At 56.7% G+C, this 12,717-nt stretch overlaps 1 protein-coding gene across 1 annotated transcript in view; it reads left to right on the forward strand.

Annotated features, from left to right (window-relative positions):
- Nucleotides 1–452: 452 nt before the first annotated feature.
- Nucleotides 453–12,717, forward strand: part of FAM204A (family with sequence similarity 204 member A) — a 47,049-nt gene continuing 34,784 nt past the window's right edge. The window contains exon 1 of the mRNA XM_088455225.1: nucleotides 453–639. Coding sequence (XP_088311351.1) covers nucleotides 526–639 — 114 coding nt within the window. The 5' untranslated portion in view covers nucleotides 453–525. The remainder of the gene's footprint in view (nucleotides 640–12,717) is intronic.

The following is a 12,717-nucleotide window of genomic DNA, read 5'->3' on the forward strand; positions in this document are numbered from 1 at the left end:
GGTGAGGGACCCCCTGTGTGGTGGGATGTCGGGGTGAGGGAGCCCCTGTGTGGTGGGATGTCGGGGTGAGGGAGCCCCCCGTGTGGTGGGATGTCGGGGTGAGGGACCCCCTGTGTGGTGTGATGTCGGGGTGAGGGAGCCCCTGTGTGGTGGGATGTCGGGGTGAGGGAGCCCCTGTGTGGTGTGATGTCGGGGTGAGGGACCCCCTGTGTGGTGGGATGTCGGGGTGAGGGAGCCCCTGTGTGGTGGGATGTCGGGGTGAGGGAGCCCCCGTGTGGTGGGATGTCGGGGTGAGGGACCCCCTGTGTGGTGGGATGTCGGGGTCTCGCTATATGAATACGTTCCCCCTCTATGCCCCAGTTTCCGGTATGTTATATGCAGCGACGTCTCCATAGTAACCGCGGTCTCTTCCGGTGCAGCGTTCCAAGCCTCGCTTCCGCTGTCCCGTCTCATTGGCCCGATGTGTGACTCCGCCCCCTGGCTGGTCAGTGCTCTATATGGCGGAGGCCCGGTAGTGAGGGAGAGATGTGGAGCGGACTAATGCCGGCCGGTGCCAGGGAGAGCGACCTGTCCGAGGAGGAGGCGGCCGAGGCCGGTGAGGAAGCGGCCGAGGCCGGGGTGTCCGAGAGCTGCGTCACTGTGCGTGGTACCCCCATACTGATACTGTATCCCCCTCTGTCACCCCCATACTGATACTGTATCCCCCTCTGTCACCCCCATACTGATACTGTATCCCCCTCTGTCACCCCCACACTGATAATGTATCCCCCTCTGTCACCCCCATACTGATACTGTATCCCCCTCTGTCATCCCCATACTGATACTGTATCCCCCTCTGTCACCCCCATACTGACAATGTATCCCCCTCTGTCACCCCCATACTGATACTGTATCCCCCTCTGTCACCCCCATACTGATAATGTATCCCCCTCTGTCACCCCCATACTGATACTGTATCCCCCTCTGTCACCCCCATACTGACAATGTATCCTCCTCTGTCACCCCCATACTGATACTGTATCCCCCTCTGTCACCCCCATACTGATACTGTATCCCCCTCTGTCACCCCCATACTGATACTGTATCCTCCTCTGTCACCCCCATACTGATACTGTATCCCGCTCTGTCACCCCCATACTGATACTGTATCCTCCTCTGTCACCCCCATACTGATACTGTATCCCGCTCTGTCACCCCCATACTGATAATGTATCCCCCTCTGTCACCCCCATACTGATACTGTATCCCCCTCTGTCACCCCCATACTGACAATGTATCCTCCTCTGTCACCCCCATACTGATACTGTATCCCCCTCTGTCACCCCCATACTGATACTGTATCCCCCTCTGTCACCCCCATACTGATACTGTATCCCCCTCTGTCACCCCCATACTGATACTGTATCCCGCTCTGTCACCCCCATACTGATAATGTATCCCCCTCTGTCACCCCCATACTGATACTGTATCCCCCTCTGTCATCCCCATACTGATACTGTATCCCCCTCTGTCACCCCCATACTGACAATGTATCCCCCTCTGTCACCCCCATACTGATACTGTATCCCCCTCTGTCACCCCCATACTGATAATGTATCCCCCTCTGTCACCCCCATACTGATACTGTATCCCCCTCTGTCACCCCCATACTGACAATGTATCCTCCTCTGTCACCCCCATACTGATACTGTATCCCCCTCTGTCACCCCCATACTGATACTGTATCCCCCTCTGTCACCCCCATACTGATACTGTATCCTCCTCTGTCACCCCCATACTGATACTGTATCCCGCTCTGTCACCCCCATACTGATAATGTATCCCCCTCTGTCACCCCCATACTGATACTGTATCCCCCTCTGTCACCCCCATACTGACAATGTATCCTCCTCTGTCACCCCCATACTGATACTGTATCCCCCTCTGTCACCCCCATACTGATACTGTATCCCCCTCTGTCACCCCCATACTGATACTGTATCCCCCTCTGTCACCCCCATACTGATACTGTATCCCGCTCTGTCACCCCCATACTGATAATGTATCCCCCTCTGTCACCCCCATACTGATAATGTATCCCCCTCTGTCACCCCCATACTGACAATGTATCCTCCTCTGTCACCCCCATACTGATAATGTATCCCCCTCTGTCACCCCCATACTGATACTGTATCCTCCTCTGTCACCCCCATACTGATACTGTATCCCCCTCTGTCACCCCCATACTGATACTGTATCCCCCTCTGTCACCCCCATACTGATAATGTATCCCCCTCTGTCACCCCCATACTGATAATGTATCCCCCTCTGTCACCCCCATACTGATAATGTATCCCCCTCTGTCACCCCCATACTGATAATGTATCCCCCTCTGTCACCCCCATACTGATACTGTATCCCCCTCTGTCACCCCCATACTGATACTGTATCCCCCTCTGTCACCCCCATACTGATACTGTATCCCCCTCTGTCACCCCCATACTGATACTGTATCCCCCTCTGTCACCCCCATACTGATAATGTATCCCCCTCTGTCACCCCCATACTGATACTGTATCCCCCTCTGTCACCCCCATACTGACAATGTATCCCCCTCTGTCACCCCCATACTGATACTGTATCCCCCTCTGTCACCCCCATACTCATACTGTATCCCCCTCTGTCACCCCCATACTGATACTGTATCCCCCTCTGTCACCCCCATACTGATACTGTATCCCCCTCTGTCACCCCCATACTGATACTGTATCCCCCTCTGTCACCCCCATACTGATAATGTATCCTCCTCTGTCACCCCCATACTGATAATGTATCCTCCTCTGTCACCCCCATACTGATACTGTATCCCCCTCTGTCACCCCCATACTGATACTGTATCCCCCTCTGTCACCCCCATACTGATACTGTATCCTCCTCTGTCACCCCCATACTGATACTGTATCCTCCTCTGTCACCCCCATACTGATACTGTATCCCGCTCTGTCACCCCCATACTGATAATGTATCCCCCTCTGTCACCCCCATACTGATAATGTATCCCCCTCTGTCACCCCCATACTGACAATGTATCCTCCTCTGTCACCCCCATACTGATACTGTATCCCCCTCTGTCACCCCCATACTGATACTGTATCCTCCTCTGTCACCCCCATACTGATACTGTATCCCCCTCTGTCACCCCCATACTGATAATGTATCCCCCTCTGTCACCCCCATACTGATAATGTATCCCCCTCTGTCACCCCCATACTGATAATGTATCCCCCTCTGTCACCCCCATACTGATACTGTATCCCCCTCTGTCACCCCCATACTGACAATGTATCCTCCTCTGTCACCCCCATACTGATAATGTATCCTCCTCTGTCACCCCCATACTGATAATGTATCCCCCTCTGTCACCCCCATACTGATACTGTATCCTCCTCTGTCACCCCCATACTGATACTGTATCCTCCTCTGTCACCCCCATACTGACAATGTATCCTCCTCTGTCACCCCCATACTGACAATGTATCCTCCTCTGTCACCCCCATACTGACAATGTATCCCCCTCTGTCACCCCCATACTGATACTGTATCCTCCTCTGTCACCCCCATACTGATACTGTATCCCCCTCTGTCACCCCCATACTGACACTGTATCCCCCTCTGTCACCCCCATACTGACAATGTATCCCCCTCTGTCACCCCCATACTGACAATGTATCCTCCTCTGTCACCCCCATACTGACACTGTATCCCCCTCTGTCACCCCCATACTGATACTGTATCCTCCTCTGTCACCCCCATACTGACAATGTATCCCCCTCTATCACCCCCATACTGATAATGTATCCCCCTCTGTCACCCCCATACTGATACTGTACCCCCATACTGATAATGTATCCTCCTCTGTCACCCCCATACTGATAATGTATCCCCCTCTGTCACCCCCATACTGATAATGTATCCTCCTCTGTCACCCCCATACTGATAATGTATCCTCCTCTGTCACCCCCATACTGATAATGTATCCTCCTCTGTCACCCCCATACTGATAATGTATCCCCCTCTGTCACCCCCATACTGATAATGTACTGATAATGTATCCCCCTCTGTCACCCCCATACTGATAATGTATCCCCCTCTGTCACCCCAATACTGATAATGTATCCTCCTCTGTCACCCCCATACTGATAATGTATCCCCCTCTGTCACCCCCATGCTGATAATGTATCCCCCTCTGTCACCCCCATACTGATAATGTATCCCCCTCTGTCACCCCCATACTGATAATGTATCCTCCTCTGTCACCCCCATACTGATACTGTACCCCCATACTGATAATATATCCCCCTCTGTCACCCCCATACTGATAATGTATCCCCCTCTGTCACCCCAATACTGATAATGTATCCCCCTCTGTCACCCCCATACTGATAATGTATCCCCCTCTGTCACCCCCATACTGATAATGTATCCCCCTCTATCACCCCCATACTGATAATGTATCCCCCTCTGTCACCCCTGTACCCCCATACTGATAATGTATCCTCCTCTGTCACCCCCATACTGATAATGTATCCTCCTCTGTCACCCCCATACTGATAATGTATCGTCTGTCACCCCCATACTGATAATGTATCCCCCTCTGTCACCCCTGTACCCCCATACTGATAATGTATCCTCCTCTGTCACCCCCATACTGATAATGTATCCTCCTCTGTCACCCCCATACTGATAATGTATCCCCCTCTGTCACCCCCATACTGATAATGTATCCCCCTCTGTCACCCCCATACTGATAATGTATCCCCCTCTGTCACCCCCATACTGATAATGTATCCCCCTCTGTCACCCCCATACTGATAATGTATCCTCCTCTGTCACCCCCATACTGATAATGTATCCCCCTCTGTCACCCCCATACTGATAATGTATCCTCCTCTGTCACCCCCATACTGATAATGTATCCTCCTCTGTCACCCCCATACTGATAATGTATCCCCCTCTGTCACCCCCATACTGATAATGTATCCCCCTCTGTCACCCCCATACTGATAATGTATCCCCCTCTGTCACCCCCACACTGATAATGTATCCTCCTCTGTCACCCCCACACTGATAATGTATCCCCCTCTGTCACCCCCACACTGATAATGTATCCCCCTCTGTCACCCCCATACTGATAATGTATCCCCCTCTGTCACCCCCATACTGATAATGTATCCTCCTCTGTCACCCCCATACTGATAATGTATCCTCCTCTGTCACCCCCATACTGATAATGTATCCTCCTCTGTCACCCCCATACTGATAATGTATCCTCCTCTGTCACCCCCATACTGATAATGTATCCCCCTCTGTCACCCCCATACTGATAATGTATCCCCCTCTGTCACCCCCATACTGATAATGTATCCTCCTCTGTCACCCCCATACTGATAATGTATCCTCCTCTGTCACCCCCATACTGATAATGTATCCTCCTCTGTCACCCCCACACTGATAATGTATCCCCCTCTGTCACCCCCACACTGATAATGTATCCCCCTCTGTCACCCCCACACTGATAATGTATCCCCCTCTGTCACCCCCATACTGATAATGTATCCCCCTCTGTCACCCCCATACTGATAATGTATCCCCCTCTGTCACCCCCATACTGATAATGTATCCCCCTCTGTCACCCCCATACTGATAATGTATCCCCCTCTGTCACCCCCATACTGATAATGTATCCCCCTCTGTCACCCCCATACTGATAATGTATCCCCCTCTGTCACCCCCATACTGATAATGTATCCTCCTCTGTCACCCCCATACTGATAATGTATCCTCCTCTGTCACCCCCATACTGATAATGTATCCCCCTCTGTCACCCCCATACTGATAATGTATCCCCCTCTGTCACCCCCATACTGATAATGTATCCCCCTCTGTCACCCCCATACTGATAATGTATCCCCCTCTGTCACCCCCATACTGATAATGTATCCTCCTCAGTCACCCCCATACTGATAATGTATCCTCCTCAGTCACCCCCATACTGATACTGTATCCTCCTCAGTCACCCCCACACTGATAATGTATCCCCCTCTGTCACCCCCACACTGATAATGTATCCCCCTCTGTCACCCCCATACTGATAATGTATCCCCCTCTGTCACCCCCATACTGATAATGTATCCCCCTCTGTCACCCCCATACTGATAATGTATCCCCCTCTGTCACCCCCATACTGATAATGTATCCTCCTCTGTCACCCCCATACTGATAATGTATCCCCCTCTGTCACCCCTATACTGATAATGTATCCCCCTCTGTCACCCCCATACTGATAATGTATCCTCCTCTGTCACCCCCATACTGATAATGTATCCTCTTCTGTCACCCCGAGACTGCCCTGTACCCCCATACTGATAATGTATCCTCTTCTGTCACCCCGAGACTGCCCTGTACCCCCATACTGATAATGTATCCTCTTCTGTCACCCCGAGACTGCCCTGTACCCCCATACTGATGATGTATCCTCCCCTGTCACCCCGATACTGCCCTGTACCCCCATACTGCTCTGTACTCCCATACTGATAATGTATCCTCCCCTGTCACCTCGAAGACTGCCCTGTACCCCCATACTGATAATGTATCCTCCTTTGTCAGCCCGATACTGCCTTGTACCCCCGTACTGATAATGTATCTTCCCCTGTCACCCAGAGACCACCCTGTACCCCCATACTGATAATGTATCCCCCTCTGTCACCCTGATACCTGTCCTGTACCCCCATACTGATAATGTATCCTCCCCTGTCACCCAGAGAACACCCTGTACCCCCATACTGATAATGTATCCTCCTCTGTCACCCCGATACTGCCCTGTACCCCCGTACTGATAATGTATCCTCCCCTGTCACCCCGATACCGGTCCTGTACCCCCATACTGATGTATCCCCATCTGTCACCTTGACACCGGCCCTGTACCCCCATACTGATAATGTACCCCCTCTGTCACCCTGATACCGGTCCTGTACCCCCATACTGATAATGTATTTTCTCCTGTCACCCCGATACCGGTCCTGTACCCCCATACTGATAATGTATCCTTCTCTGTCACCTTGACACTGGCCCTGTACCCCCATACTGATAATGTATCCTCCCCTGTCACCCCGAAGACTGCCCTGTACCCCCATACTGATGTATCCTCCCCTTTCACCCCAACACCGCCCTGTACCCCATACTGATGTATCCTCCCCTGTCACCCCAACACCGCCCTGTACCCCCATACTGATAATGTATCCTCCTCTGTCAGCCCGATACCGGTCCTGTATCCCCCATACTGATAATGTATCCTCCCCTGTCACCCCGATACTGCCCTGTACCCCCATACTGATAATGTATCCTCCTCTGTCCCCCCGATACCGGTTCTGTACCCCCATACTGATGTATCCCCATCTGTCACCTTGACACCGGCCCTGTACCCCATACTGATGATGTACTCCCTCTGTCACCCTGATACGGGTCCTGTACCCCCATACTGATAATGTACCCCCTCTGTCACCCCGAGACCGCCCTGTACCCCCATACTGATAATGTATTCTCCCCTGTCACCCCAAGACCGCCCTGTGCCCCCATACTGATAATGTATCCTCCCCTGTCACCCCAAGACCACCCCTGTGTCCCCATACTGATAATGTTTCCTCCCCTGTCACCCTGATACCGCCTTGTACCCCCATACTGATAATGTATCCTCCCCTGTCACCCCGAGACCGCCCTTTACCCCCATACTGATAATGTCTCCCCCCGTCACCCCGAGACCGCCCTTTACCCCCATACTGATAATGTCTCCCTCACTGTCACCCCGGAGATCGCCCTGTACAAAATACTGATAATGTATCCTCCCCTGTTACCCCAAGACAGGCCCTGTACAAAATACTGATAATGTAACCCCCTGTCACCCAGAGACTGGTCCTGTACCCCCATACTGATAATGTATCCTCCCCGGTCACCCAGACACCGTGCCTGTACCCCCATACTGATGTATCCTCTCCGTCACCCCGATACCGGCCCTGTACCCCCATACTGATAATGTACCTCCTCTGTCACACCGAGACCGCCCTGTACCCCCATACTGATAATGTACCTCCTCTGTCACACCGAGTCCACCCTGTACCCCCATACTGATAATGTATCCCCCCTGTAACCCTGAGACTGCCCTGTACCCCCATACTGATAATGTACCCCCTCTGTCACCCCGAGACCGCCCTGTACCCCATACTGAAAATGTATCCCCCCGTCACCCCCAACACCGCCCTGTACCCCCATACTGATAATGTATCCCCCTGTCACCCAGAGACTGCCCTGTACCCCTATACTGATAATGTACCCCCCCGTCACCCCCAACACCGCCCTGTACCCCCATACTGATGTATCCCCCTGTCACCCAGAGACTGCCCTGTACCCCCATACTGATAATGTACCCCCTGTGTCACCTCGAGACCGCCCTGTACCCCCATACTGATAATGTATCCTCTGTGTCGTTATCAGCAGATTGTGTTGCATGTTCAGGCGATGGACAATGCCAGAAACGACCAGCGGGAGTGCGCATCACTGGTCGTTTCCGTCATTCTAATGCACGATTACGATGTCTGAATCATGCAATCGCTCAGTAATATCGCCCAGTGTGTACACACCATTAGTCTCCTGTCCTGGGCGTGCTGCGGGTCTCGTCTCCTGTCCTGGGCGTGCTGCGGGTCTCGTCTCCTGTCCTGGGCATGCTGCGGGGCTCGTCTCCTGTCCTGGGCATGCTGCGGGGCTCGTCTCCTGTCCTGGGCATGCTGCGGGGCTCGTCTCCTGTCCTGGGCATGCTGCGGGGCTCGGTGCTTTGGTGGTAACTTTGATCAACAGAATTTATTATTGTACTGATGCACGTTCTCTCCGTTACTGCTGTATAGAGCACAGAGCGGCTCCTGAAGCCCGATATCCGTGATCAGCGTCACGTAATGTGGGGACTCAGGAACCGCTCTGCGCTCTATGCGGCAGCGCTGTTGCATTCAGAACACAGATCAGTGGCAGCTCAGCCCCCATCCGGGAACAGGGTACATTGGACACCGACCCTGTGTGAGCAGGGGCAAATGCAGGAGTTTCTGGGGTTTTGTTTTTTTCCCCCATATATGTCCTCTCCCTCGTCCTCTCCCTCGTCCTCTCCCTCGTCCTCTCCCTCGTCCTCTCCCTCGTCCTCTCCCTCGTCCTCTCCCTCGTCCTCTCCCTCGTCCTCTCCCTCGTCCTCTCCCTCGTCCTCTCCCTCGTCCTCTCCCTCGTCCTCTCCCTCGTCCTCTCCCTCGTCCTCTCCCTCGTCCTCTCCCTCGTCCTCTCCCTCGTCCTCTCCCTCGTCCTCTCCCTCGTCCTCTCCCTCGTCCTCTCCCTCGTCCTCTCCCTCGTCCTCTCCCTCGTCCTCTCCCTCGTCCTCTCCCTCGTCCTCTCCCTCGTCCTCTCCCTCGTCCTCTCCCTCGTCCTCTCCCTCGTCCTCTCCCTCGTCCTCTCCCTCGTCCTCTCCCTCGTCCTCTCCCTCGTCCTCTCCCTCGTCCTCTCCCTCGTCCTCTCCCTCGTCCTCTCCCTCGTCCTCTCCCTCGTCCTCTCCCTCGTCCTCTCCCTCGTCCTCTCCCTCGTCCTCTCCCTCGTCCTCTCCCTCGTCCTCTCCCTCGTCCTCTCCCTCGTCCTCTCCCTCGTCCTCTCCCTCGTCCTCTCCCTCGTCCTCTCCCTCGTCCTCTCCCTCGTCCTCTCCCTCGTCCTCTCCCTCGTCCTCTCCCTCGTCCTCTCCCTCGTCCTCTCCCTCGTCCTCTCCCTCGTCCTCTCCCTCGTCCTCTCCCTCGTCCTCTCCCTCGTCCTCTCCCTCGTCCTCTCCCTCGTCCTCTCCCTCGTCCTCTCCCTCGTCCTCTCCCTCGTCCTCTCCCTCGTCCTCTCCCTCGTCCTCTCCCTCGTCCTCTCCCTCGTCCTCTCCCTCGTCCTCTCCCTCGTCCTCTCCCTCGTCCTCTCCCTCGTCCTCTCCCTCGTCCTCTCCCTCGTCCTCTCCCTCGTCCTCTCCCTCGTCCTCTCCCTCGTCCTCTCCCTCGTCCTCTCCCTCGTCCTCTCCCTCGTCCTCTCCCTCGTCCTCTCCCTCGTCCTCTCCCTCGTCCTCTCCCTCGTCCTCTCCCTCGTCCTCTCCCTCGTCCTCTCCCTCGTCCTCTCCCTCGTCCTCTCCCTCGTCCTCTCCCTCGTCCTCTCCCTCGTCCTCTCCCTCGTCCTCTCCCTCGTCCTCTCCCTCGTCCTCTCCCTCGTCCTCTCCCTCGTCCTCTCCCTCGTCCTCTCCCTCGTCCTCTCCCTCGTCCTCTCCCTCGTCCTCTCCCTCGTCCTCTCCCTCGTCCTCTCCCTCGTCCTCTCCCTCGTCCTCTCCCTCGTCCTCTCCCTCGTCCTCTCCCTCGTCCTCTCCCTCGTCCTCTCCCTCGTCCTCTCCCTCGTCCTCTCCCTCGTCCTCTCCCTCGTCCTCTCCCTCGTCCTCTCCCTCGTCCTCTCCCTCGTCCTCTCCCTCGTCCTCTCCCTCGTCCTCTCCCTCGTCCTCTCCCTCGTCCTCTCCCTCGTCCTCTCCCTCGTCCTCTCCCTCGTCCTCTCCCTCGTCCTCTCCCTCGTCCTCTCCCTCGTCCTCTCCCTCGTCCTCTCCCTCGTCCTCTCCCTCGTCCTCTCCCTCGTCCTCTCCCTCGTCCTCTCCCTCGTCCTCTCCCTCGTCCTCTCCCTCGTCCTCTCCCTCGTCCTCTCCCTCGTCCTCTCCCTCGTCCTCTCCCTCGTCCTCTCCCTCGTCCTCTCCCTCGTCCTCTCCCTCGTCCTCTCCCTCGTCCTCTCCCTCGTCCTCTCCCTCGTCCTCTCCCTCGTCCTCTCCCTCGTCCTCTCCCTCGTCCTCTCCCTCGTCCTCTCCCTCGTCCTCTCCCTCGTCCTCTCCCTCGTCCTCTCCCTCGTCCTCTCCCTCGTCCTCTCCCTCGTCCTCTCCCTCGTCCTCTCCCTCGTCCTCTCCCTCGTCCTCTCCCTCGTCCTCTCCCTCGTCCTCTCCCTCGTCCTCTCCCTCGTCCTCTCCCTCGTCCTCTCCCTCGTCCTCTCCCTCGTCCTCTCCCTCGTCCTCTCCCTCGTCCTCTCCCTCGTCCTCTCCCTCGTCCTCTCCCTCGTCCTCTCCCTCGTCCTCTCCCTCGTCCTCTCCCTCGTCCTCTCCCTCGTCCTCTCCCTCGTCCTCTCCCTCGTCCTCTCCCTCGTCCTCTCCCTCGTCCTCTCCCTCGTCCTCTCCCTCGTCCTCTCCCTCGTCCTCTCCCTCGTCCTCTCCCTCGTCCTCTCCCTCGTCCTCTCCCTCGTCCTCTCCCTCGTCCTCTCCCTCGTCCTCTCCCTCGTCCTCTCCCTCGTCCTCTCCCTCGTCCTCTCCCTCGTCCTCTCCCTCGTCCTCTCCCTCGTCCTCTCCCTCGTCCTCTCCCTCGTCCTCTCCCTCGTCCTCTCCCTCGTCCTCTCCCTCGTCCTCTCCCTCGTCCTCTCCCTCGTCCTCTCCCTCGTCCTCTCCCTCGTCCTCTCCCTCGTCCTCTCCCTCGTCCTCTCCCTCGTCCTCTCCCTCGTCCTCTCCCTCGTCCTCTCCCTCGTCCTCTCCCTCGTCCTCTCCCTCGTCCTCTCCCTCGTCCTCTCCCTCGTCCTCTCCCTCGTCCTCTCCCTCGTCCTCTCCCTCGTCCTCTCCCTCGTCCTCTCCCTCGTCCTCTCCCTCGTCCTCTCCCTCGTCCTCTCCCTCGTCCTCTCCCTCGTCCTCTCCCTCGTCCTCTCCCTCGTCCTCTCCCTCGTCCTCTCCCTCGTCCTCTCCCTCGTCCTCTCCCTCGTCCTCTCCCTCGTCCTCTCCCTCGTCCTCTCCCTCGTCCTCTCCCTCGTCCTCTCCCTCGTCCTCTCCCTCGTCCTCTCCCTCGTCCTCTCCCTCGTCCTCTCCCTCGTCCTCTCCCTCGTCCTCTCCCTCGTCCTCTCCCTCGTCCTCTCCCTCGTCCTCTCCCTCGTCCTCTCCCTCGTCCTCTCCCTCGTCCTCTCCCTCGTCCTCTCCCTCGTCCTCTCCCTCGTCCTCTCCCTCGTCCTCTCCCTCGTCCTCTCCCTCGTCCTCTCCCTCGTCCTCTCCCTCGTCCTCTCCCTCGTCCTCTCCCTCGTCCTCTCCCTCGTCCTCTCCCTCGTCCTCTCCCTCGTCCTCTCCCTCGTCCTCTCCCTCGTCCTCTCCCTCGTCCTCTCCCTCGTCCTCTCCCTCGTCCTCTCCCTCGTCCTCTCCCTCGTCCTCTCCCTCGTCCTCTCCCTCGTCCTCTCCCTCGTCCTCTCCCTCGTCCTCTCCCTCGTCCTCTCCCTCGTCCTCTCCCTCGTCCTCTCCCTCGTCCTCTCCCTCGTCCTCTCCCTCGTCCTCTCCCTCGTCCTCTCCCTCGTCCTCTCCCTCGTCCTCTCCCTCGTCCTCTCCCTCGTCCTCTCCCTCGTCCTCTCCCTCGTCCTCTCCCTCGTCCTCTCCCTCGTCCTCTCCCTCGTCCTCTCCCTCGTCCTCTCCCTCGTCCTCTCCCTCGTCCTCTCCCTCGTCCTCTCCCTCGTCCTCTCCCTCGTCCTCTCCCTCGTCCTCTCCCTCGTCCTCTCCCTCGTCCTCTCCCTCGTCCTCTCCCTCGTCCTCTCCCTCGTCCTCTCCCTCGTCCTCTCCCTCGTCCTCTCCCTCGTCCTCTCCCT

Source organism: Taudactylus pleione, unplaced genomic scaffold (genome assembly GCF_031769625.1).
Source record: "Taudactylus pleione unplaced genomic scaffold, aTauple2 ptg000646l, whole genome shotgun sequence".
Taxonomy (NCBI): Eukaryota; Metazoa; Chordata; class Amphibia; order Anura; family Myobatrachidae; genus Taudactylus; species Taudactylus pleione.